This window comes from Vicugna pacos, chromosome 9, assembly GCF_048564905.1.
Source record: "Vicugna pacos chromosome 9, VicPac4, whole genome shotgun sequence".
Classification (NCBI taxonomy): Eukaryota; Metazoa; Chordata; class Mammalia; order Artiodactyla; family Camelidae; genus Vicugna; species Vicugna pacos.
In genome coordinates, this window is record NC_132995.1 from 41,752,342 (window position 1) to 41,779,265 (window position 26,924).

Below are 26,924 nucleotides of genomic sequence, written 5' to 3' on the forward strand. Positions count from 1 at the left end.
TGTCAACAGCATCTCAGGTTAAAGTCATTTTGAATTTCATTAACCTTACTACCTCCCTTTTCCACATAAAGATAAGTAAAAATAAAAAACACAAAGAAAAAGCAGTTCCTGTGAAGTCCAACTAGATCCAGGAGGACTCTGCCTATTCATACGGGATGCACTGTGCAGAGTGCCTCTCCTTCCTCTGATCTTGGAGTCCAACAGAAAGTAAATTTTGTGGAGTGAGGCTGATATCCTATCACTCGGAAATGTAAGATTTGCTGTCTTTGGGGTTAGGACTTGCAAAGCTAATACTATTCCAACAGCTATTTTCTCCTAAGTACTGCCACCAGGTGGGCGGTGGGGTAACAAGGTGCACGTTTGCAATTCTGCTCTGTCACATGGCAGCTCTGTGATCTTGGGCCATATTTTTCACCCTTCTGTTCCCCAGCTTCTCCCTCGGTAAAATTTGGAATTACAGAGGAACCTACTGCAAAGGATTGTTGGAAGCGTTAAATGGATGAGTATACATAGAGTGCTTAGGACCGTGCCTGGCGTATCGAAAACACTCATTAAATGTTAGGAAGTTTTACTGTCTTTGCTGTCAGGTTTTTATTTAGTATAATAATATTTTGTGCTCCAAATGGCTTCCAGTAACTATAGTTAACTGTCAGTAAATATAGATCATCTGCTTATTTTTACTTTTTCCCCTCCAAAATAGGAATTAGAGGACAATGTAAGCAAATATATTGGCTTCATTTTAGTGTTTTCATATATTTAGATCTTGATTTAAAGAGACAGATGCTAGGTACCACTGTTCTTACAAATCTTCAGCTTATTTGTCTAACCCTATTTTTTCCTCAGGCCTGAGTGACACTCACTCATGTTGAATCCTTACACATTTGTTGGGGCTTGTCCACACTTAAGACAACTTTGGAGCTTTAGAGAAACTTAACATCACATTGGTGTGCTAGAGAAAATTATCATTTACTCTAATTACAAAGTCAGCCCAGCTATTCAGTTGAGTTCCCCCATACTTCCTTGATTTAATAACCAACTTCCCCAGTTTGTGCAGCTTCCTGGATTCTTGGAGCTGAAATGATTGTTAGTTTCTATTCTAATGAGCGGTCTCTATTGTCACAACTGAAGTACCCTGCTAGAGGGTAGTAGTCTCCATCTCTTCAGGTCCTGCCTTTCTTATCTTTGTGTCCTTGAGCTGCAGTAAGAGAGGACTACCCCAGGTTGGTGATTATCTTTGGGATCATAAGGAAATTTTCCTTTGCCTTACCTCTTCTCTTAATCATCGTTGTTCTTACAAACTAGAGCTTCCTCCACAGGTCAAGATACATTTTATCTTCCTTCTGGTTTTTAAAATGAGCTTATTTCTGTTAATTTCTTTGAACATAGTATGTAAAGAGTCAAAAAGCTTGTCTGCTGCCCTGCTTACCCCCTCACCGTTCCAGTCCCCAGAGATAATCATCCCTCTGCCCCCTTTTAAGTGGTTTCTTCTAGTGCTTACCTCCCTGTTTATAAATAAATGCTCACACAGATCTCGATTTTTAAAATTCTGCACGCTATCTGTCATTTCTTGCCTGTTGGATGAGGAGGTTATGCCCGCGCGCCCACGCACATGCGCGCCTGCGAATGCTCGCCGCTACCCTTTCTCCTCCTGCCATTTCCCCATCACGGTTTTGGCTAAGTCATTTGGGCAGTGTTAGCTGCTGACTGTATGGCTGCTGTTCATTGCTAAGCCTAGTTTGGTTGTCCTTTCTTGTATGTTTGCTTAGTTTCCTATGTAACTGTTGCTCATTTTTTCAGCAGCTCTATCAAATACCTATCGTTATCGTGTTCCATCTTTGTTCTCTTTACCCAGACTTCAGCCTTTGATATCTATATTCTTTTTATCCCTGTTTGTGAGTTTATACCTTTTTTTACTCCTTGACTATTACTTTAATGAGACTTAAGGAGGAAGAGAATACAAATGTTTATGGTCATTCTGCTATATGTGGTTGCAGATTATTTTCACCTCTAAAAGAGGCTGTTCTATTTTAAAAGACTATGCCTCTTATCACAAATTTTTTTAAATTTTGATGTATTTATACTTAATAACCAATACATTACCTGGTTCAAAATTGAAAAGGTACAAAAAGATACAGAATAAAAGATCTCTTCTCTCTTATCTATCTCCTAATCACTTCATTTTTCTACCTAGAAACTACCAATATCACTAGTTTCTTGTGTATCCTTCCAGAGCTATCTTATGAGTGTATTTCTCCCTTGTAACCAAATTGTTGAATTCTGTACACATTGTTTTGTACCTTGCATTTCACTTAACAGTAGCTCTTAGAATTTATTCCATAAAAGTTCTTTAAAAGCTTCTTCATTTTTTTATGGATGACTTTCTCTGTCTGACTTACTTCACTTAGCATAATTCTCTCAAGGTCCAACCATGTTGTTGAAAATGGCAAGATTCCTTTCTTTTTATGGCTAAGTAGTATTCTGTTATATGTATACCATGTCTTCTTTATCCATTCATCCACTGATGGTCATTTAGATTGTTTCTATATGTTGGCTATGGTAATAATGCTGTAATGAACATAGGAGTGCATGTATCTTTTTGGATTTGTGTTTTTGTTTACTTCAGATAAATGCCTAGTAGCGAAATTGCTGGGTCATATGGTAGTTCTGTTTTTAACTTTTTCAGGAACTTCAGTACTGTTTTCTGTAGTACCCGTACCAATTTACAATCCCACAACAGTACTCGAGAGTCTGCTTTTCTCCACATCCTCTCCAATGTTTGTTATTTCTTGCCTTTCTGATAATAGCCTTCTAACAGGTGTGAGGTGGTATCTCATTGTGGTTTTGATTTATACTTCCCTGATGATTAGTTATGTTGAGCATCTTTTCATGTATCTTTTGGCCATCTGCATGTCTTCTTTGGAAAAATGCCTTTTCAGATCTGCCCATTTTTTAATCGGATTTTTTTTTTTTTGGCTATTGAGTTGTATGATTCTTACAGTTTTTTAAATAACAACTTTTGAGACATGATTCATATACCATACAATTCACCTGTTTGAAGTATACAATTCGGTGCTTTTTAGTATAGTCACAGAGTGTGTAACCATCACCATAATAATTTGAGGATGTTTAATATCACTCCAAAAAGAAGTTCCATAGCATCAGCAGTCAGTCCCTATGCCCTACTCCCCGACCCCAACTCCCACGGACCTACGTAACCTCTAAATCTACTTTCTGTCTATAGATTTTCCTATTCTGGATACTTCATGTAAATGGAACCATACAATATATGGGGGTTTGTGTTTTTTTAGTTTTCAGCAGAAATACCTGAGAAGTTCAGGTGAGTAGGTGGTTTTCCAGGTTGATGTGGGTATTTTGAGGGGGAGGTTATTATCTGTCCAGGGTTAATAAGCCAGGTTAGTTTTAAAGTGGGGATGACTTAGCAGATTCCTGGGGTAGAGCCAAGTCAGCAAAGACATTTAGGATTAGACTATCTTTCCTACAATGCAAGAGCACTGTGTAAAGTGAGACCTAAACTACTATTACTGCCCAAAGTCTGCAGAAGCACTGAGCAGCACACTGAGGAATCACTTGAAATCAACACTGGATTAGAATACATTTCTGGCTTTGTAATGAAAGTCTTTGGGGAAAAAAAAACCAGTTATCTTACAAAGTTGACTGTCTCTATTTTGTTGCATGAAATACTTTCAATAAAATTTTTTCAGTTGGTTAATTTGTTTATATCCAAAGCTTTGCCCCAAAGCACAGATCAGAAGACTTTCATGAGCTCTTGCCAGTTTTGGTTCACCTTTGCCTTCTGTATATCTTATCTGTTGTACCATATCTAGAAATGCAGTCTTTTTCCTGTGATCAGAGCAGGAGCAGGTATCTCTCACACAATCCTTTGGTCCTTGTTGCCAGAGGAATTGATGTGTCATGTTTCCTTAAAGCCTGTGCTGACCTAGAAATTACCCCATTTTCAAATTACAAAGGAGGGACCAAAGGTCACGTGAAGGATGTGGCCATGCTTCCTCAGTTGTCAAAATTCAAAAAACTTCTCAAAGAAGAAACAGAAACAGCCACACAAAATCTCATCCTATTAAATTGTTATATAGTCTTAACCATCATGTGAGTCTCTTAAGAGTAAGAGTAAGGAAGGAACCCTTATCCTGTAGGGATTTAAAAACTCCTAGGTAGCAACTGTATCCCAAGAGGTAAACTCAGTGAAGTCAGAGAGCATTTGGCAACAGTCTGTGGAGCAGGCCAGCAGGAAGACAAACGGTTGCTAATGTGGGACTGTGGGAAGCAAGGAAATTGTACTTTGCTCTTGGCAACCTTTTAATGTAAGATTGGCAGAATTCAAAGCTCCTTGGTGAAATTAAATGTTTGGCATTATAGGAGAAGTTTTTTTTTTAATCTGAAGTTTTTTTTAAATCTGAAGAAGGATATGTTAGGATTCCTTTGGTTGGAAAAAATCAAACTGGCATAAGCATAAAAGGATATTTATTGGCTTATGTATCCAAAAATTCTAGTGTGTCGAAGTATAATTGGATCCAGGGGCTCAAAGCATGATGCTGGTTCTCGTCCTTTTTTCCTTTCCCCTCTTGGCTTGACCCTCCTCGGTGTTGGCCCCATTTTGGGTGCACTTTCTCCACACGATGGCCACTGGCAGCTGCAGATAAATAACTTCTCAACAGGCAAACAAACAAACAAACAAAACCACAAAAAATCCTTCCAAGAGCTCATCTTTCTTAGCAGGTCCAATGTGGGCTCCAGGATTAAGTCTCACCCTCTACTCTTGAACTAGTCGTTGTGGTGAGGATGGGATGGCATAGCCTAACTGGCTCCCTCCATATGAGTTCACACATGAAGAGAGAGAAGATGGGTAGTTATCCTCACTTCAACCACACAGACTGAGAATAGGGAAGGAACAGCAGGTGGTGTTACCGGAAGACAGAGTAGATGCTGTGTGCAACCAAAATGTCTGTCTGCTACAGAGGGGAAACCAAGAGCTCATTTGGTTTTGAAGTACACAGCAGGATATGCTCCTAGAAGTAAATAACTGTTCTCTGCTAAAGGTTAATGAGAGAAAATAAGTTTAAATGATAGTAGAAGAGACTTTAGTTATAGACGTTTTTCAGAAAAGCTAGATATAGGTCAAAATTTCATAAGGCAAATTCCATTTTTCCCACTGCTTTCCATTATAAAGTCACAACTATATTCCTAAAAGGAAATAAATCCACCAGATTTCTGAATTGGAAACTTCTGATGAAAGTTAGTTATAATTGCTACAGATCTATAATACACACCAGGCCTTGTGATAGATCAGTGATAGAACATCTGCCAGGACTGCAGTTATCAACTGTCAACTCACTTTTCCTTTGGGCTCTTTAAGAACATGGGAGCTGTTTCCTTTCTCTCCCTTAGTAAACAATTCATTTATCCTTTTCTTAGCTGCAGACATTTTTCCTATGCTAGGATGTCTCTAACCTCACCTTGGACCTCCATAAACTTCCCCATTGCTTTGCGTAATAGGGTGAACTACAAATGCATTGCCACATTTTGCCAACAGGGAGGCTGTCTAATTCAGGTTCTGCCATAGCCTGAAGCTCCCTTAGGAGCAGAGCTTCTGCTTGTGTAAAATTAGAAGCCACATAAAGGAAGATAGATGTGGCATAGGACCATATACAGGGACTTCCCAGGCTTTTGGGAAGCAGTGAAGAGGTAGGAGTGAGGACGGCAGAAAAGAGAGTGGGCAGACAGGTGCATCCCAGCAGGTGTATCGCCTTTGTGTGCAGCTGATTTATAAGAGAATGGAATCCCAACCTGTAACATAGAAAATGATATGTAGACTTTGCCTGCAAGATTATCAATTTAAATGGGAGAAAGATAAACTCAGATAAAAAAAAATTACCGATTTCTCAAGCATTTATATTACTCCTTCCCCACCTTCTATTTCTTAATGCTTGAATTTACGTCTAGACTGTATCTTTGAACCCTTTATTCACTCATTCATTCAGCAAAGTTATTGAGCACCTGCTATGTGCTCATACTCTTCTAGGCATTGAGGCTATAATGAGGAACAAAACAAAATCCCTGACTTTGTAGAATTCACATTCTGAGGACAGCAGTCAATAAATAAACAAATATATAGCATTTCAGGTACTGTTAAGTGCTAAGAAGAAAAACAAAGCAGAGTGAGAAGGATAAAGAGTGGTAGGGGAAGGAAGCTGCCATTTTTATGTGTGATAAATGTGATATTTGAACAGAGACATGATGGGCTTTGGGGAGCAAGGCATGAGGCTACTTGGAGGAGCAGCAGCCTAGGCAGAGAGGAAGTGAGGCAAAGACACTGGGCCCGAAGCAGCTTGGTCTCCTCTGAGAACAGCGAGGTGTTCCAGCCAGGGTTGCTGGAGGGCAGTGAGCAAGGGAGAGTATGGTAAGAGATGGGGTCGGAGGGAGAGCGAAGGCAAGTGGGGGGTGGGGGCTGCTCATATTCAGGGAAGAAGGGAAGCTAATGAGGGGTTTGGGCAGAAGAATGACAAGACCTGAGTCATTTTAACCAGATAGTTCCAGCTGCGGTGAGGGAATAGGGTAGAATCAGAGAGACCAATTAGGAGATTATTGGGGGAAAAAACAGGCCAGAAATGATGAACTAGAGTGGTTGAGGTAGAGATGGCGAGAAGGATTCTCACTCTGGGCATATTTTGAAGCCCAAATTTCCTTCCTTTGTTTGTTTTTCTTTTCTTTTTCCTCACTGTTCTTTAGAAATATATAACCTTCCTCTCCCCTCACCCAAGTAAGGGAATTTGCATTTATATAGTTTTGAGACCAAGGGCATTGTTTCTGGTCCTGTCTTAGGTCATATCTCTTGTCTTCTCTCACCCACTGTGAAGTTTGCTGGATAAGGGGCTGGGCTCAGATAATGATAACACTGTTGCAGATTACACATCTCGGAGGTACTGGCGTGATGGGAGAAGCATAAGCAGGTACTAGGAAGGGGGAGTCAAGAGCAGGATCCTCCCTACTTCTGATGAGGGAACTCAGCCGTAAGCATAGGTCAACTACTGAGCATGCCCAGAATTTGTATTCCTTATTTCCTTATGGAAATTGCTCTCATCATTGACAGTTTTACGGAGAAAACTCAATGCTGAGATGGAAAGCTGCAGCAAAGACAGGAAGCACTGCTGTGCTGGCAGGGACAGTACTAATCGTAGAACCTTAGAGTCTCAGACTCAGCTCCCTCAAGGGCGTTTAATCCAGACTCCTCCCACTGCTGTGTGAATCCCGGCCATGCTGTGCAACCATCCAGCCTCTGCTTCGAGAGTCTAAAATCCATAGATCATAGAAATCATCACTGAAAGGGATCTTAGAGATCATACAGAGCTGAGACTAGGAGAATCCGGGAGTGTGAACTCCCACACCCACGTGCTTTCCACTCGCAAGGTTGTCACTGCACGTAAAGGGCAGCCCTTTCTGGTAGAATTACAGACCATTGGGCTTAGGTGTCTCTGTGTTCATCCCAGCACAGGGTGTCTGGGCTTATTTGCCTTTCAGTGCTAAACAGTAATGAATCATTTCTTTCTATTTTCAACCCCAGGGGTTGCTCTACTCTCAGATGTGTACCCTGAGAAAATCTTGCTTGGCCTGTTGGCTCAGTATGACAGTGGGGAAGACAAGCACACACCGGAGACCAGAATGAAAGTCGGGGAAGTCCTGATGCGAATTGTCAGGGCATTAGGTGAGTTTTCTTGTTCTATTGTCTGGAATGGGGTCTGGAAGCAGTACGCCTATGAAACCAAAGTCTGTGCACCTGGAGGCTTGTTATGCTAGCAAGGTGAGGACAGTTTGGGGGCTGAGATGAGCTACTTCCTCTTCAAGGATTTAGCATGTGTCCAGCATTCACCAAGAGATTGGCAGCATAGTGCCCACTTTCCCACACCTGCTTGGTCTCCTCCCCTGAACTATGCTGGGGCCCTGATTTTCCTCAGAGCTGAAATGATACGTTTCCCACTCGCCAAGCAGCAGCGAGCATGAAAAGAAGAGGGATGTCAGACAGGGAAGGAAGGGTGCTAACTCTGGTTGAATGACTCCTGCGTGGCAGGTCGTCTACATGTATAACCCCTTCTAATTTCCCCAGTAATTCCTATAAAGAGGCTGTTGTTAGACCCTTTTCTAGATGAGGAAACTGTGGTGCAGAGACCTTGAACAATATGTTCGAGACTTACCCAGCTGGTAAATAGTAGTGCTAATAATTGAACCTACTACTCAAAAGAAGTTGCTCAAAACCACACAAGCTGAGAGTAGTAAGTAAGACCATGGATCCTAGAGTCACAGTGCCTGGAATCAAGTCCCAAACTGATGATTATTGGCTATGTGATCATGGGAACATTTCTCAACCTGTTGGTGCCTCAGTGTCCTCATATATAAAATGAGGGTATTAATAGTAGATACGGTGTTGTTGTAAAGACTAAATTTTGCTCTTTCCCACTAGGGGAAGATTTTGGAAAACAAACTAGCTTTTTGCCACTTACATCAAGAAATCACATTGAGTTCTTCCTTTACCAGCATTTCCAAGGTTCCACATAGTCACACATTATTTCTATGAACACAGCCCTTAATTTTCCTAATTTTTGGGTGACCCTTCTGGCTAAGATGGAACCTAGATCTCCAACCACTTAAATCTTTTCATCAGTGAAAGGAGAATCTCACAAGAGTGAAATTAAAAGTTTTTTTTTCTGCCCTGGAAGAAAGACCAACTTTCTACATTTGCCTTAGTCTTAAATATGGATTTTAAACAAGTGCACCATTGTGAGAAACCATTCTCTCACATTAGGTGTAAATAGTTAAGCTTAAAGTGTCACAGGATTGAGTGCAACCTCTGACTTCCATCTGTGTGTGTCACTGTGACTGTCGGAGCTGAGAAGGAATGTGTATCATATGTAGATGGCCTCGACATAACATGTAGTTTCTCTGTAACTTCTGGGAGACCTCCACCATTGGGACGATGAACTCTGAAAATGCACATTTCTCAGTCTTCACAGGCCAGTCCAGATCACTTCCTGTGATGAGAGTGACGGTGGGGATGAAGGACTAGATAGAGTGGGAGAGAGACCTGACTCCTCCTTACATATTCCTATAATTAGCCCAATTTCCAAAACTGCCTTCCGTCTTTCAAAGCATATTCCATCAATTCTCAAAGTCCTAATCTTCCTGTAGCCTACACCAACAAGTATCCAGCCATAAACATTGCCTTAGCTTTAACTGCTACTTTCTAATTCACGTTACCAACTTGTCCAGGTGCAGAGATGAGATGGCTTATTGAAATCCTTTAAGTGAAATTAAAGCCCGTTTTTACAACATAACGAGTATCCTTAGTTAACTAGTGGTGTAGAAATGCTTAAGCTCGTCTCCCCTTACACAGTGTAAGGCTTCTTTAATAAGTACCCTAGTTTCACTGGCCCAGGCCTTGTGCCCTCCCACCCCTAACTTCTTTGCAGCAGTGAGTTCCATGGGAGAACAAGACCCACAGGGAGAAGCCGGGTGCACTGCACTACCGCTTCCTCTTGGTTTCAGTTCCCTAACCACACCTGTTTTTCTTTCTGCCACTAGGTGATGGTGAAAAATCAGTAGGAGCTTTTTTTCCCTTTTCTACTAAAAAAAATTGAAGTATCAAAATACATTTAGTAAAATATATAAAGTACACTTACTTTAATAGTGTAGTTTCATAGTTCTTTATGTATTTGCCACCACCCAGATCAATACAGAGAAACTTCTTGTAACCCATAAAATTTCCTCTTTTCCCTTCCTACTCTATACCTGCCCTAGAGGTAAGCACTCTTCTGACTTTGTATCACCATCGATTTATTTTTATTTTCCTTGAATTAAAATTAGGAATTAAATCCCCATGTTTCCAGTAAGCTGATAGATCTGGATACTTGGGTAAGTTTGGGTCAAATTTTGTGGTGCAAGAATATTTCATAGGCTGTGCAGTGTATTGTATTTCCTGTTGTCTTGACATTAGGAGACACATGGTGTCTGGTTGTCTCATTTTAGTGATGAGGAGATTGATCAGTGGTATTTCCAATAGGATATATCTATAATAAAATTCCCCATCAACCTTCCTCCTAATGGTTGTAAGTAACTATTTGGTGCTTGCTGCCTAGATTGTTACTGTTATTTCATAGGGGTTATATTTTTTACCCATTAGGAAACAGATACAGAAAGGGTTACTAACTTGTCTAATGTTACACAGCTAACTAGTGATGGATCCAGAATTTGAACCCAGACAGTCTGACTCCAGACCTAGTCTCTTACCCAATACTGCATCCTGAACATTTTCCCATGTCATTAAGCATCTTTTTCCTGTCATTAACATGCACATTTTCCACATCCTCTATAATGTTTAATGATTGTATATCATTTGAATGTATCATAATTTTTTTCAACTGACTGTCTTACAGGTTGTTCCAATTTTTCACTATTATGAATTACATTGAGATGACTATTTTTGTAGCTAAATCTTTGTGTAGATCCATGATAATTTCCTGGGAAAAATTTCTGAAAGTAGAATTTGTTGAAAGCATGTGCATATTTTAAAACATATTCATTGCTGAATTATCTTCCCCAGAGATTGTGCCAGTTTATATTTCAATGTTTAAGTATATTTGTACCCTCATCAGCACTGTATATGCTGTGTATTATCATTTTTATCAAGCAGATATATAAAGAATTATACTGTGTTTTTATTTCCATTTATTCAATTGATATAGTTAAATATTTTTCACATATTTACTGGCTAAATTTTTGTGTGTGGTGTGTGTGGTGTGTGTGTATGATTGCTTTTTTCTGTCCTTTCTCCATTTTTCCATTGGAATGTTCCACTGGGGTTCCATTTTGTTACATAATTTATAAGAGCTTTATATATTTAGAGATCTTGAACGACTAACGTTCATATGGTAAATATTTGGGGGGTTTGTTTACATTTTAGTTTTGTCCATATATTCTGTTTCATTTGTTTTGAAATGCAGAAGTTTTTTTATTTTGATGTAGGCAAAGCTATCTTTTCTTTTATGGTTTCTCTCTTATATAGAAAGGCTTTCTTAAGCCAAGATTATATAAGTATGAATTTTATTCTCTACTCTTCAACGTAGAAAATATTGTTGAAGGATTTCTTTTATTTAAGGAAGTATTTAGTTTTTATTGTGCTTTTAGAAATTTAATCTTAACACATTGCTAAATTACCAATCACTCCAAATGTTTATCCGTCTGTTCCCTCTTATATGGCCCAGTGTCAATGTTAGCAATAACCTGTGGACTGTTACATGTCACTGCATTTTTTAAAACTTCTTTTGAATGTATAATATTAAATGACTGTGCCCAGGGTATTGAATTGGTAATCGGCACAATACTTGACAAGTGGAATTAAAGCAGAGTGTTGAATACATCTGTAAGGGTATTGCCTTCTGAGATTGCTAGAGTGTTACTCCTGATCTGATGTAGACTACACTCCTTTCTCAGATATGCCAGATGCAGTATCTTTTCTCTCTTCCACAGAGCTGGGCAAACACTACCCAGTTCTTTGTTCCTTTAGACCAGTGATTCTTAAATGAGGGAGCAGGGGGAAGCATTTTGCCTTCAAGGGGATAGTGGCAATGTCTGGAGACATTTGTAGTTGTTATAGCTCGGAGCAGGGGTATGTTACTGGCATCTAGTGGGTGTGGATCAGGGATGCTGCTCAACTTCATACAGTGCACACGACAGCCCCATAAAATCGAGAGTGATCTGGCCTAGTATGTCAATAGGGCTCCTGTTGATACACCCTTTTCTACAGCTCATGTGGGCCATTCTGTTTCTGCTTTATATAATCACTCAAATATGTTACATAGTCCAGGACTGCCACATGCAGTTATACAGGTTGTTCACAGCTGCAAAAACTCCAAGAGGCATCATTGTATGAATGGCATGGCCTAGAGTTGTACAGTACTCAACCTGTGCAGTTATCCTGGTGGCCTGGACCAAATCCAAGCCTATCTCACTTCTCAGTTACTTTTTAGATTGCCATCTCACTGGAGAGAGTTTAAAAATTTACTTATTCCTTTTTGTAATACGTTTACAGATTCTTTTGAATGTGGAAGCTTCTGCACATGGCTAATATTATCTATTTTATACCAATCTTATGAGCATAATTTTCAGTGGGTAGCCTTTTTTGATGTCTGCTGAATGTAGGAGTATGTCCTTATTAGAGCCTGTGGCTACTTTTGAAGTGATTACATACACCTTTTTTGCCTATCTTTCACATTTGGTGGACCATAATAAGAACTAAAGTATATTTTAAAATTATCCTTGTATTTAGGGAATATTTTATATCCTTTGCTAATATTTATTTCACATTCTAAGAAAAAAGAGAGAGAAATAAATAAAATTGCTTTTTATTTGTATGTGGCTCTTACTTGAATCCCAAGCTTGGATCAGAAGTCCTTTATGGAAAAACTTCCACAAAGTTTGGATATAGTAATATGCAAACATTCTCTGAATTCTAATTTAATTTCCTGCTTTTGTCAAGTTCTAAATTATATAAATTCCTGGGTTATTTGGTAGCTGTTCCTATTGCTCAAAGTCTCTTATCTTGAATATATTTTTTTCTTACTCTTGGGAGTAGGGGCATCACGTAGTTCAGTTCAAAAATATTTTTTGAGTAGGCACTGATGAATGGCAGATTCCATGCCTGGGGCTGGAAATAGAAGTGTGAAAAAGCCACAGCCTCTTCCTCCAAGGAGCTGATGGTCTAGTCAGAGACCCATACACAATCATCTCTGTGAGGTGACCTGCTAATTTAGGGAAAAGCGTGTGTAGGGGTATTCTGGGAGCTCAGAGAAAATGGTCTTGCCTATCTTTTTTCTTCTTGGGACCCTGTAGTTGAATGAGGCAGTGCGCTACGGGGCTACATCAGTTCCTCGTCTTTATCACAGCACAGCAGGTCAGTTTTTGAAAAACAACTTTTGTATGTTAGCTTTCAGAGATTTTCAACTCACAGCATAGCCTGAACTAAGGTGAAAAGGTAGGTTCAATGTGTGAATAATTGGATACCAGTCTGGGAGTTTAGCCGTTGTGGATTTTGGCAGCAGTAAACAACAGTCAAGGATTAGAGCTCACACTTTAAAAGGAGAATTTTTCAGCAAAATTCTGAGGATCAAATGAAATGCTTCTTGCCAAGTCTGCCTAGATTAGCATCAGTGTAGTTCACTTTAACAAATACTTTTAAATTGGAAATACTAATCTGGCCAGAATTGAAGGTTGAAGCCCAGACTGAGTAGCTCTTTTTTTTTTTTTTCTGTTCCTCTTTCTCTTTTTCTTCCTCATGTCAATTTTTTTTTGAGGCGTGTAACTTTAAAATCTACTTATAGACTTTCCCCTCCTAATTGTATCAGTAATACATGATAATTTTAGACAATTTGGAAAATATTTAAAAGTGAAAAAAAAGTAATCACCAACAGTCTCACCACTGAGAATTAACCACCTTTGTTTATTTTCATGTTTCCTTCTAGTTTCTTTTTCTTTCTCAGACTTGTAATTATGCTGTATGTAGGCTACTTTTTTATTTGAATTATTTATAAGCACTTTTCCATGTAATTAAATAGTTCTTGAAAATATAATATTTATTGGTTGTTATTATAATTAATAACCTAAGTCTATCATAATTTTATTTATCTTCTAGCAAGATATTATTGTTTGATTAGGTGGTTCAGGTTCCTTATGTTATGAAGAACTTTATGAGGATTATGAGAACTATGCTATTGATTATTCTTATGCATAAATCCTTTGGTGAATCTTTGATTCTTTCCTTAGGATTGGTTCCCACAAGGAAAATTACTAGATGAAATCATATGCTTGCTTTTAAGGCTCTTGATATTTAGTACTGAGTTGCTTCCAGAGATAGGCACTCTTGTTAGCAGTGAATGAGACTGCTAATGTCTCACAGAGAAAAATTATTCCATGGCTTCAGACCAGTCTTCTAACCCTGACCAACCATCTCTAAAATGTATACTTTTGCTCCGAGAATGAATGGAGGTACCTGTCAGAGAATGTTGGGGGTGGGCAGGTGGATGAGGCGAGGGAAGTCAGGGAGGGACTGATGTAAGGAAGGGTGGATGCATGACTCATTGTGAACCCATTGCTGCCCTAGAGGAGCACCTCAGATCTGGTAGTGCCATCATGACATACAAAGAACAGCACTTATTTTTAGAGGCAGAATGTAGTCTTCTAATCAGCAAGCTCAGACAGGTTCTAGTTTACTCTAGGTCAGAAACTTCTAAAAATGAGAGCAGAAATAGAAAGCCATATTCACGTTGCTTCTTCACCTGAAGAGTTTACCTGCAGGGAACTCTGTACGGAAGATAAGAATTAATATTTGGGATGAGGACTGAGGGGAGAGAACTGAATCTCAGGTCTCTATTGGAGTACACCATGGCAACTAGAATGACATGGGGACTGCTAGGGCAAGGCAGCTTAGACTCCTAGGTTAGAAGGCACCTTTTCTCCAGTTACTCTCTATTCCGGGAAAAGGGTAGGTCCTGGGCTTTAGGGTGTATTTCTAACTCTTAACTACCTACAGAACACCCTTATTTCATGTGCTTTGTCAGCTCTTTTCCATATCGCCTGCTTAATTGTTATGTTTTAGTTCAGCAATGTTTTTGCCACTTTAGAAAATGCCACTTTGCCACTTTCCTTTGTTTCTGTAAGATTAGTATTGGCCAAAGTGGAATCACTGGGTTAAAGGCTGTTTATTTTTTATTTTATTTTTTAAAAATTTTCTAATTGGTCTGTTTAATAAAAATATAACACAAAGAAAGCAAATAATTGGTAAATTTTAATTGTTCAGTATATGCATACATACAGAAATACATAAAATTATATCAGTATATATTTACAAAGAAGGGACAGTATCTTTGAGATAAGCTAATTTACCTTTAAAATGCACACCACCAAGTGATTTAAAAATTACCAGGTTTCCTATATTTATTTCCTTTTTTGCTATTTTTTATTTTTTTAATTAAAAAAAGTGTTTTATTGTAGTACAGTCAATTACAATGTGTCAACTTCTGGTGTACAGCACAATGCCCCAGTCATGCATATATATACATAAATTCATTTTCATAGTTTTTTCATTAAAGTTTATTACAAGATATTGAACATAGTTCCCTGCACTGTACTGTTTATATTTTAAATTGTTTATATACTCATAGATGACTTCCTAAAATTGTGGGTGAGATAGGGCTTTTTGAACCTTCTGCAGTATCTATTGTCAAACAAAGAAAATTGTATTTTTCAAAATGAATGGATTATGAAGTATTGTTGGGAACACTATGGATTCTCCTATTGTCCTCCAAACACTGTTAAATTTTTGTTTTAGCAGACAATTAAATTAGATTCAAACTTGAAACTTTGTCTTGCCTGCAGTGGGCAGTAGCTCAAATCTCAGTTCAGTTCTTTTAGTCTTAGCTGCAAGCTGCTTTCAGTCTGGTCTACACATCCTGAATTTCAGCGCATTTCCCTGAGATCCAAGAGAGACAGTGGAAGGCCATATTCACCCACCTAAATGCTTATCTTATTCATAATCTTTGTCCCCTTTGTTTGCTGCTTTGGGAGTAAATAAAGTCATCAGTTTTGCCCTTTTTCAAACTCCAGCCAGGTTCAATAGCCTGGCTTAGCTCAAGAAGCCAAGATCATAAAGAGTCAAATGTGCTGTGTTAAGGGATTTGGATTTATGTTGACTTTAAATGGAAGCTCCTGAGAGATTTTAGAGAGGAAAGAATTAATCATAATAACATTTTAGCAAAATCGTTTTGTCTGCTCTGTGGTGGATGAGAATGGGACAAGACCAGAAGCAGGAGACTAATAGGGCAATCTGGGAAAGAGATGATGATGGCTGTCCAACACAGGTTTACACATGAGAAAGAAGGAAAATGATGTCCCCAGACAGGAAAGAAAGCATGAGAACAGAACAAAGGTTAGATGCCTGTGCTATGAATGGAGAATGAAACTTGACCTGTCTCCCTACAGCAAGTTGTGTTGGGTGCCTTGGGGAGGTAAGGCTAGATAGGGTGGGCAGACCCCAGAGAGCCTTGAAGGCTGGGCAGAGGAGTTTGGACTTGATGTGATGGGCATTTGGGAATCACTATGGAGTCTTAAGAAAGGAAGCAACCTGATGAGAGATATGCATATGTGGTTGGCAGAGGCATGAAAGATGAGTGAAGAAAGGAGAGACTGGAGCCAGAAAGATAGCTAGGAGGCTGTTGTGGTATTCCTTGGCATGAAGAGATGAAGACTTTGATTAGAGGGATGTCTGTGAGAATGGTGAGGAAAAAGTAGATATTATAGGCAGTTCAGAAGAAGAAATGAGAGACTGTCATCTTTTTTAACATTTAATGGAGATGGAGTTATAATCCACCCAGCAATTGTACGTAGTATAATCCACCCATATATTCTCATAGAAATGTTGAGAGGCTCAAGTGAAATAATATATATAAAATCACTTACAGATATTTGAGTATCATTATAGAGATCCAGTTACCACTATATTAATTACTGTGGTGGGGTTGCAAGATACCAAAGTAGAGAAGTAGGACCATCTACAATAGCAGCCATTGGGCAGGTAAGTAGGAATTTGACATACAGACTCAGCCTTGCAGTACATTTTACCTTTTCTCTGTCAGAGGTATGCACTGTGACCCTGGAGTCATAGCTTTCCAAGTTTTGCTCTTGACTCTAACATTTAATATTTATGAACATGTTACATAACCTCTCTGTTCCTGGTCTGTAAAATGGGGATAATTATAGTAGCTACCTGATAGGGTGGTTATGAAATTAAAAAGAGAATATGTGTGCAGTGTTCAGAACCAGCATCTTTTATGGTAAGGGGTGAATAAATGTTGGTTGCTAGTATTTTCTTGTTACTTTTGAGTGAGTGCAGTGTATTGCTCCATCCTCTCAAGGCAAAAGCCAACCTTGAGTAAATGGTGCTTCAGACAAGCAAAACATGTGATCATCCTGTCCTATGCCAGAATACAAATTATAATTGAGTACTTATGATATTCCAGTCTCTCTGTTAATCACTTCATATGCATGTTCTCACATAATCCTTGAAATGGCCCTAAAAGGGATTCCTATTATTATTACTATTACCATTTTATTAAAAAGTAGCGGCTTCAAAGTAGTTAGTGATTTCCCCACACTTCTTGTTGGTGCTCGATCAAGGACTCAGAGCCATATCTTTCTGATCATAAAGATCGTGCCCTTCATCACAACTGTAATTAATAGTTGTTTGCTTTAATCAAAATCTTTTTTTTAATTAATATGGAGACTCTAAAAGCCAAATTATTCTGTGAAATTAAGAAATCAGCTGCCTGATATTGGCATAAACTCTTAGAGGTAAAATTTACCTTGGTGACCGCAGTAGCAACAAGGAATTAATTTCTGCAACAACAACAAAAAAGTCATGGGACTTTTACTTTGGGAAATTGCAGGGATTGACAAACTACGGCCCTTAGGCCAAATCTGGCCTGCTGCAAGCTTTTGTACAGCCTATGAGCTAAGAATGCTTTTCACATTTTTAAATGGTTGGAGGGAGGGGAAGCAAAAGAAGAATAATCTTTGGTGACATATGAAATGCAGGTTTTAGTGTCCATATAAAGTTTTATGGAAACAGTCATGCTTATTTATATATTGTCTATGGCTATTTTTGCACTGCGGTGGCACAGTTGAGTAGTTACAATGACAAACAGAAATTGGCCCTGTAAGCCAGAGTATTTACTGTTTGGCTCTTTACAGAAAAAGTCTGCTGACCCCTATTTTAAGGTAAACATTATTCAAGTACATATATATGTTTCTTTAGCAGCCCTTCATCGCTTGCTTTTCAACAAAGTTTCTTTAGAAGTCACTCATCTTTCAGATCATTCTTGTTTTTTTCTCCCCAAATCAAGCTTTGCATCCTACCTTAAACAGCAGAAACCTTGACCTTTATAATTAGCTCTCTTTAAATAGATTTGAGTAGATATTGCATTTCTTTTTTGAAATCACCAGCTGCAAGAATCATCATCCAGGATGATGCCCTTGGCAAAGAGTCCTTTCTTTAAAGATGACACACAGTCGGCCCTACCTGTCTGCAGGCCGCACATCTGCAAACCCCTGGATGGGGAAGGCTAACTAAGAAACACAAGCCTCCACGGATTTTGATATCCTTGAGGGGTCCTGGAACCAGTCCCCCATGGGTGCTGAGGGACAGCTGTGTGCTTGAATGTTCCAGTATTTTACTCTGCAGTTACTTTTATTTTCAGTGTCTTCATACTTTTGTCTTTTCATCTCATGCCCCTAATTCCAATTTAGGGTAAATTAAAGCACTAATTTGGATTCTTTACTGTGTCTATGAAAGGACACAGTACTGTTTAAACCTCTGATTTTCTCTTTTCTTTTCAAGTTTTTAAATAGATTCTTGGATGTGAAATCAATTCTTGCATTCACTTTGACTTAATGAATTGCAAGAGAGTACACCAACACTCTAACTGAAATAGAATATTCCCTTTAGAAAGAAGGTAACTTGGTTTTCTTTGTGCTGGACCCAATGTGGTAAAGACTGATTTTGTAGCACTTGAGGGATTTTTCTGTTAATAATTTAAACATGAAGTTGTATTCTCAGGCCACAGGCTTCCTGATTTATGTTTGTCAATATTATGAGGCTAACTAACTCTTGGGCATGCTTTAACGAGTTTGAACACTTATGTAGCAAATTAAATTAATTAAGTTACTGGAATGGTTTTAATACTTTCATCATTATAGATTGTAAAGTCTCCTTCATTTAAAATATCGAGTTTTTTTCTTCTTTCATCTTTTAAAATAACTTGCCATAAACCTGGAACTTTTCCTTCCTTGCGATCACATTTCTAGGCTTTACTTTGTTAATTCCGCCCTTCGAGAAAATTCCACCACATTTCTGAAGGCTGTTACTTTCTCAAGCATACTTTTCAGGAGAACTAATCTGTTTGTCTTGTCAGTAACACTGGGGTAGAGTCAGTTATTGTAGATTTTCCTTGTAGGGCGGCTTTGTGTAAACAGAAAGTTTATACACCGATTAAACCAATCTTCGAGCTCAAGGAGCTGTTGAGATGGAATGAGCAACCTAGTTAACACATTAACTGTAGAAGTCTTGGCATCCCCTGTTTCAAACTGTCTTTGTTTCTATGTTACTGTAATTCATTGAGTTGCCAAAAATCCGCTGGTACAAGGCATTTCCTGTACATTGTTTTACTCTGTCCAAAAGATATTTATCTATGGTTCTTGTTTGCACGTCGCCCTCATTTGAAGACACGGAAAGAAAACATCCTTTTGCAAGTCCAGGTGTGAAGTAGGGTCTCTGCCTCTCCTTTCCGTGTCCCTGGCTTACCTTCTTTTTCTTCTCCCCTCCCACTTAAAACTTTCTGCATGGGCTTGACCGTCACTAAAAGTCATCAAATTTCAGAAATTATTTCACCTTTAAATCTTTCTTGTTCCTTCCCAGCTTGAGAAAAGGAGGTAGCAGGTATATTAGTATTTACTAAGGTGTGGATGACAGCCTTCCATTGTGCTGCGCTTCTTGGGATTTTGCATTTTTAATAAAGAGGCTATTTAGTCTAAAGAAATAAAGTTCTAATGATTGAATAGACTCTGATGCAATGCAGTTTGCTAACAAAAGGAATATCTGGAGGCAAGAAGGTCTCTGTCTCTTTAAAGCATAGCTGGGAAGTCACTTGTACCAACAATAGTCCTACTGATAAGTTTGTTTTTCTTTAATAACTTGTCCCACAGGGATTTTCCCTTGGTTACATCTTGGCCTGTCAAAGTCTGTCTACCTATAACTTGCATCCACATCATCCCTGCTTATGTGGTCTATGTAATGAGGCACAGTGCAACTAGAACCAGGAAAGGGCAGGCTACGAGCCCCTGAAATCTTTGCTAACGTACTCGTAGCTCAGGTCACCTCTTGGTTACATTACCTTAAAAAGGATAACAGTATGAATGGAAAAGCAAAAGCAGCAGATCAACAATTAGCCTTAGGGGGAAAAGTGGGTCCTGACATGTAGACACCAGTAGGGGGGAATCTACCCAGGGACTACCCAGCATTCTTGCCCAGTGACTACCGCGACCTGCCTCCCTGGCAAGCCCCATCAAGACCAGAAGATGGCTTTGGCTCCAGCACTCTGCAGTGCCCTAATATGTGCATCAAGTGTAGGGCTTCAGCAGCTTTCACAAGGCCGTTTATCAGTCATCTCCTCCTGTTAGGAAATCAGAAGTGTTCAGTTCGTTCCACTTTGAAGATGGTAAAAAAAAAAAGGGGAATTTCTTTGTTCTCTTCTTTAGGCTAGAATTAATAGGATTCCAGCCCTTATACAAGACAACTAAGTGACAATTCTGATGTTTGCCCACAGACCAGAGGAACTATGCCCTGTGGCGTATGCTCGGTTATAAGACATAAATCCCTGTCTTCTCTTCCATTCATGCCTGATGAGGTTAAACCGAGAAAGAATGAAAATTTCGAAGACCATGAAATGTCAGAGATGTGGGGGAGTAGCTGGCCACATTTATGTCCTTTGTTTTAGAACGGAAGTTCCTGCTGATCTTAATGGAGAGCCAAGTCAGTGTCCTAATGGCAGTAAAATGAGCCCTCTGCCTGGGAGACAAGAGCCCGGTCTTGAGAACGTATCTGTCTTTCAGTATAGCTGTGTGACCTGGGATCAGCCTGATTCAAATTTTTCTTTCCTTGTTTGTAATACAGAGTTAAGAATATTTTTTCCTACCGATTTCAGATTCCTATGAGATAATAGGCACACAAGTGCTTTGCAGATAAAGAGACAAATGCACACACCATTTTTTTTATTCCACTGTACTGTAGCCGCATATTCTATCTTAACTAAAATCTCTCCCCTGTTCATGAAGGGCTATGTGGAGAAGAGAAACTGAAATCAGAAAAGAGATGATTTCACCAGAGCTGCAGGGGAAATTCAAGGCTGAAAAGTAATTGTTGTTAATAGATCAGAATTTACCTATGAGCTTTTTAAATGATAAAGTTCATCAGAAAATTAGTTGCATTTAAATTATTTAATTCTCTAAATGGCTTTTGGAGAGGAAATCCTGCCTGTCAGGATCTGCCATGTCAATCTAATTTCCTTCTGACCTTGACATTGACTCTGGTCCACATGTGCAGTAAGTTGTATTCATGAAGTGTTACAAGAAACCAGTAATCCTTCTACTGTATTTCATTCTTTCAGTAGTGCATCGAGTTCTAGGTGCTGAAATGCAGGAAGCATTAATAGACGTTATCAAGGACATAAAAGGGTACGTGAACAGAGTTAGGTCTATATTTTGTCTCCTGTTTCCTCATTGACTGGGTCGGCAGGAGTATTTCTGTGAGGGCATGTGGCTCTTCATGGTGTTACTTACCCCGGGGGATCTATTCACTTTAGTTCCCAAATACATGGGGGGAAAGTACTTTCTCTGGGTCCCTTTTTCCGGTAACGGATTTAGTGAAGTATATTGCGACATTTGACCTTTTTATACCTTTACTCTTTTTTCTCCCCAAAATATCTAATATCAAATCTGAAAGTACAAGAAGTACCAGCCTGGAAAAGGAAGCTCATGCTTGAACTGGTTAGATTATAGAGGGGATTTAAACAATGTAATTGAGATCCAGGAGTCTGGAGAGGTAAGATGAAGATTCAAAGATACGGAGAGAAAGACTCCAGTTGTCCATCTCCACTTGAATCTGGTCCCTAAGAGGGAATGAAATAAAGAGCAGAAGAAATTGGGATTTTACATAAAAAGGCTGGAGCTCAAAAATGTTTACATATTGGCAAGAGGTCTTAACCATCCCTGGGTTAATGTTTGTCAAGTGTGGTTTGGCATACCTAGACATGGAATATTGAGCCAAGCTGGCTATACCTGTGTGTAAGAACCTCTGAGTCTGTATCTTCAATACTTTTCTTGCCTCTTTTAAAAGGGACTTTTATATTCTACTAATACTAAAAAAAACCTGATGCAATGAAAATTAATTTGCAAGGTTTAAAAAATGTTACCCATTAAACTGCGAGCTCTGAATTAGTCAAGACTGAAATTGTATTGACACCATCTTTTACTGACAAATAAGGAAGCAAAGAGCTGGCAGAAGCAATGCCATTCATAAAGCAGTGGGAAAGCTCTGGGTTCTGCTTGACTGGTGGTCAAGGGCAGGAACCCAGTTCCTGTAATGCGCAGATCATCAAAGATGCGAATCTCCTACCTCATGTTTGAAGGGAGCAGCCATTGTGAATTGTCTGTGAGATCTGTCCCAAGCCTTTGGTCTCTGACCTTTTGGAAGGCAGAAGTGTGTTTCATATCAGATTTTGCTTACACCCATATACCTCTTCTCTTCCCATGTGGGAAGATTTTTATATGTTATTTATTTTTTCCAGCTTTAATGTAAAATAGATTCTGCAGCCCTCCTTTCCCCCCTCACCCCCAAACTTTTTTGAAAAACAGCTTCATTGAGATATAATTCATATACTATACAATAGACCAATTTACAGTGTGCAATTCATATTTTTTGGTATGTTCACAAGTTTGTACAGCCATCACCACAGTCAGTTCTGAAACATTTTCACTACCTCCAAAAGAAACCCTGTACCCGCTACTAGTCAGGCAATCACTAGTCTGCTTTCTGTCTCTATTTTCTTACTGTGGACATTTCCTATAAATGAAATCATGTAATGTGTTTTTGTGTGTGTGTGTGTGTGACTGGCGTCATTAATTTTCACGTTTTCAAAGTTGGTCTGAGTTGCAGCATATACCTTTTTCCTTTCTATTGCCAAATAATAAATAGTCCATTGAATGTATATAACACATTTTAAAATACATCCATCAGTTGGTGGACCTTTGAGTCCTTTACACTTTTTGGCTATTATGAATAATGCTGCTTTGAACATTCATATTTAGGTTTTTATGTGGGAATGTGTTTTAAATTCTCTTGAGTGTATACCGAGGAGTGGAGTTGCTGGATCATATGGTAACTCCAATTCTCATCAAAGTGGCTGCACCATTTTACATTTTGGCCAGAAGTGTAAGTGTTTCAGTTTCTTCTCCTCATCAGCACTTGTGCCTATTTATATATCTTCTTTGGAAAAATGTCGATTCAGGCCCTTTGTCCATTTTAAATTTGGCTTATTTGTTTGTGTGTGTGTGTGTGTGTGTTGTAAGAGTTCTGTATAGATTCTAGAGATAAGCCTGTAATCAAATATATGATCTGCAGATATTTTCTCCCATTCTCTGGGTTGTCTTTTCTCTTTCTTGATGGTAACATTTGAAGCAGAAAAGTTTGTAGTATCAATGAAGTCCAACATATCTATTTTCACTTTTGCCACGAGTGCTTTTGGTGTTATAGCTAAGAAAACTTTGCCTAACGTAAGTTGCAAAGATTTACTCTTACGTTTTCTTCCAAGAGTTTTATAATTTTAGCTCTTACATTTAGATCTAGGATCATTTGAAGTTATTTTTGTACATAGTACAAGGAAGGAGTTCGGCTCCTTTGCATGTGGATATCCAATTGTCCTAGCACCATTTGTTGGAAAACTATTATTTCTCCCATTGAATTCTCTTGGCATTCTTGTTGAAAATCAATTAACCATAAATATGAGAGTTTATTTCTAGACTCTCAGTTTATTTCATTGACCTGTATGTCTGTCCCTAGGCTTGTACCATACTGTCTTGATTATTGTAGCTTTGTAGTAAGTTTTTAAATTGGGAAATATGAGAGATTGTTTGGTTTTCTGTATCCCTTACATTCACATGCAAATTTTGGGATCAGCTTGCCAATTTCTGAAGAAAAAAAAAAAAGGCAGATGGGCTTTTTATGGGGATTACATTGAATCTGTAGATCAATTTTGACAGCACTGCCAGTTCATGAACATGGCATGCCTTTCCATTTATTTAACTTTTCTTTAATTTCTTTTTACAGGGTTCTGTAGTTTTCAGAGTACAAGAGTTCCACTTCTTTTGCTAAATTTATTTCTAAGCATTTATTCTTTTTGATGCAATTGTAAATTGAATTGCTTTCTTAATTGCATTTTCAGAGTATTAATTGCTAGTCTGAATACTTACTTTTGACACCTGATAACAAGAATTAAAAGGTAAATTAGGAGACATCAATTGCTTCAAGTGGAGTAAATTACTCTATGCATGTATTAAGAATGAAGTAGGCATCAGCATTTCTGAGCTGGTGAGGCCACACCCTACAATGACTATGCTATCAAGGGCCTGATTCCTCCGTGACTATCATAGAAAAAAACTTTCTCTTGCTAAAGAATGTAGAAAGTTTTCAATCATTCCGTGCATCTTAACATTCTATTGACTACCCTTATCAACATTCTATTGATTACCCTTATATTATGTAGAGAAGACCCCATACTATTTGAACAATTATTGAGTTGGAAAAAAAGTTGCTCTCTAAAAGATTATCATACCCTCTGGCTGACTGTGACTTTGCAACCAGTTAACAGAGTGAGAGTGTGCTGAAGAAATTGCAGTAGAAATGATCCAGCTAGAGATTAATTATTGAATGCAAACCTCATTCTGTATCATAGAACAAAGAATTTTGTCCTTTCTAAACACACATATAAGTTCAGATTCACCAAACTCAAGAATATATCTCTAGTTAAACCACCTCCTTGTTCAAAAAAGTGTTATCAGTCTTTTGAACAAATGGTACTGGAACAACTGGACATACATATGCAAAAAAGATTCTAGATAAAGACCTTATACCTTTCATAAATATTAACTTTAAATGGTCACAGACCTAAATGTAAAATGCAAAAATATAAACTGTGAGAAAACGAAATAGGAGAAAATTTACTTGGACGACCTTTTTAGATACAACACCAAAGACATGATTCATAAAAGAAATCATCAATAAACTGGACTTTGTTAAAGTTAAAAACTTCTGCTCTACAAGACCCAGAGACTGGGAGAAAATATTTACAAAAGACATATTTGATAAAACACTTACCTAAAATATGCAGAGAACTCTTAAAACTCAACAATAAGGAAACAAACAACTTGACTTAAAAAGTAGGCAAATTTCCTAAATAGACATCTCACCAGAGAAGATATACAGGTGGCAAATAGGCATATTGAAAAAATGCTCCATTTCATATGTCACCAGGGAAATGCAAATTAAATGAGATACCACCACACACCCGTTAGAATGGCCGAAATCTAAAACACTGACAACACCAAATGCTGGTGAGGCTGTGGAGCAGCAGGAACTCTCATTCATTGCTGGTGGGAATGCAAAATGAGATAGTCACTTTGAAAGTGGAGGTGGCATCTAAATTGAACCTTGAAGGATGGCAAGGATTTCCATGAGCACAAGAGGAAGAGTGCTCCAGGCAGAGGAAAGTGTGTCAGCAGAGGTGTGGGGGCAAGGTGGTGGTGGAGGAGAGAGACAGTAAAATAGATGGCATATTCAGAAAATAGCAGCTATTCCAAGTGACTGTAACCTGGTACACACTGCAAGGTGAATACGATCCCAGGGTCAAATCATGGAGGGCATAAAGTTAAGGATTTGCACGATGGGGAACTGTTCATGCAAAATGGTGTACTTCAAAAGCCAGTTTGGCAGTTTCATACAAAACTAAATATACTCTTACCATATGATCCAGCAGTCACACACCTTGGTATTTACCCAAATGACTTGAAAACTTATATCTATACAAAAACCTGCACACAGATGTTTATAGCAGCCTTTTCTTCATAATTGCCAAAACTTGGAAGCAGCCAAGATTTTGTCCTTCAGTAAGTGAATGGATAGATTGCGGTATATTCAGACAGTGGAATATTTTTCAGCATATAAAAAACAAATGAGCTGTCAAGCCATGAAAAGATATAGAGAAACCGTAAACATACATTACTAAGTGAAAGAAGCCAATCTGAAAAGGCTACATAGTGTATGAGTCCAAGTATGTGACATTCTGGAAAAGAGACAACTGTAGAGACAGTAAGAAGAGCAGCAGTTGCCAGGGGTTAGTGGAGAGGGAGGGGTGAACAGGCAGAGCACAGGGAACTTTCAGGGCAATGAAATGATTCCATTTGATACTGTAATTCTTGTCATTATACATTTGTCTACCCATGGAACCTGCAACCCCGGAGTGAACCATAATGTAAACTTGGCCTTTTGGTGATAATGATGTTAGTGTAGGTTCATTAGTTGAAGTAAATGTACTGCTCTGGTGCAGGACGTTTCTAGGTGAATCTGGAGGACAGGAGGGAGTAGAAGAGGAGCAGGAGTTATGTGGGAACTCTCTGTGCTTTCGCCCAATTTGCAGTGAACCTAAAACTGCTCTAGAAAATAAAGTCTATTTAAAAAAAAAAAAAGCATTATCAGTTTCCCATTGTTCAAATCCTTAACCTCATGCCCTCCATGACTTGACCCTGACTATTTCTGATCATACTCACATTGCAGTACACCCTTTGTTACAGTCACCTGGTATAGCTGCTGTTTTCTGAATATACCATCTATTTTACTGTCTCTCTCCTCCCCCCACCTCTGCTGACATACTTCCATCATCCCGGAGCATTCTTCCTCTTGTACCTATGAAAATCCTTACCATCCTTCAAGATTTGGTTTAAATGCCACCTCCTCCATTGAAGTCTTTCCCCAGTAGAGTAAATGTCTCTCGCCCTATTGCTCTCATGACACTTGGTACCTCTAACTTCCTAGAAGGACAAAATTTCCTTCATTGCTCAATCCCTAGTGCCCCACAGAGTCCCTTGTGCATAGTAGTGCAAATTAAATGTTTTCATTGAATTGGCTAGATGGAAGGAAATTTCTCAAACTGAAGTCTGGAGATTAAATTCCTATATAATTCAGG

The 26,924-nt window shown here is 38.7% G+C and overlaps 1 protein-coding gene across 3 annotated transcripts in view; it reads left to right on the forward strand.

Moving 5' to 3' along the window:
* TANGO6 (transport and golgi organization 6 homolog) overlaps window positions 1-26,924 on the forward strand; it is a 152,257-nt gene that overhangs the window by 78,884 nt on the left and 46,449 nt on the right. For all 3 annotated transcript variants that reach the window (XM_006203733.3, XM_072967614.1, XM_072967613.1), the window contains exon 15: window positions 7,598-7,738. In XM_006203733.3, coding sequence (XP_006203795.2) covers window positions 7,598-7,738 — 141 coding nt within the window. The remainder of the gene's footprint in view (window positions 1-7,597; window positions 7,739-26,924) is intronic.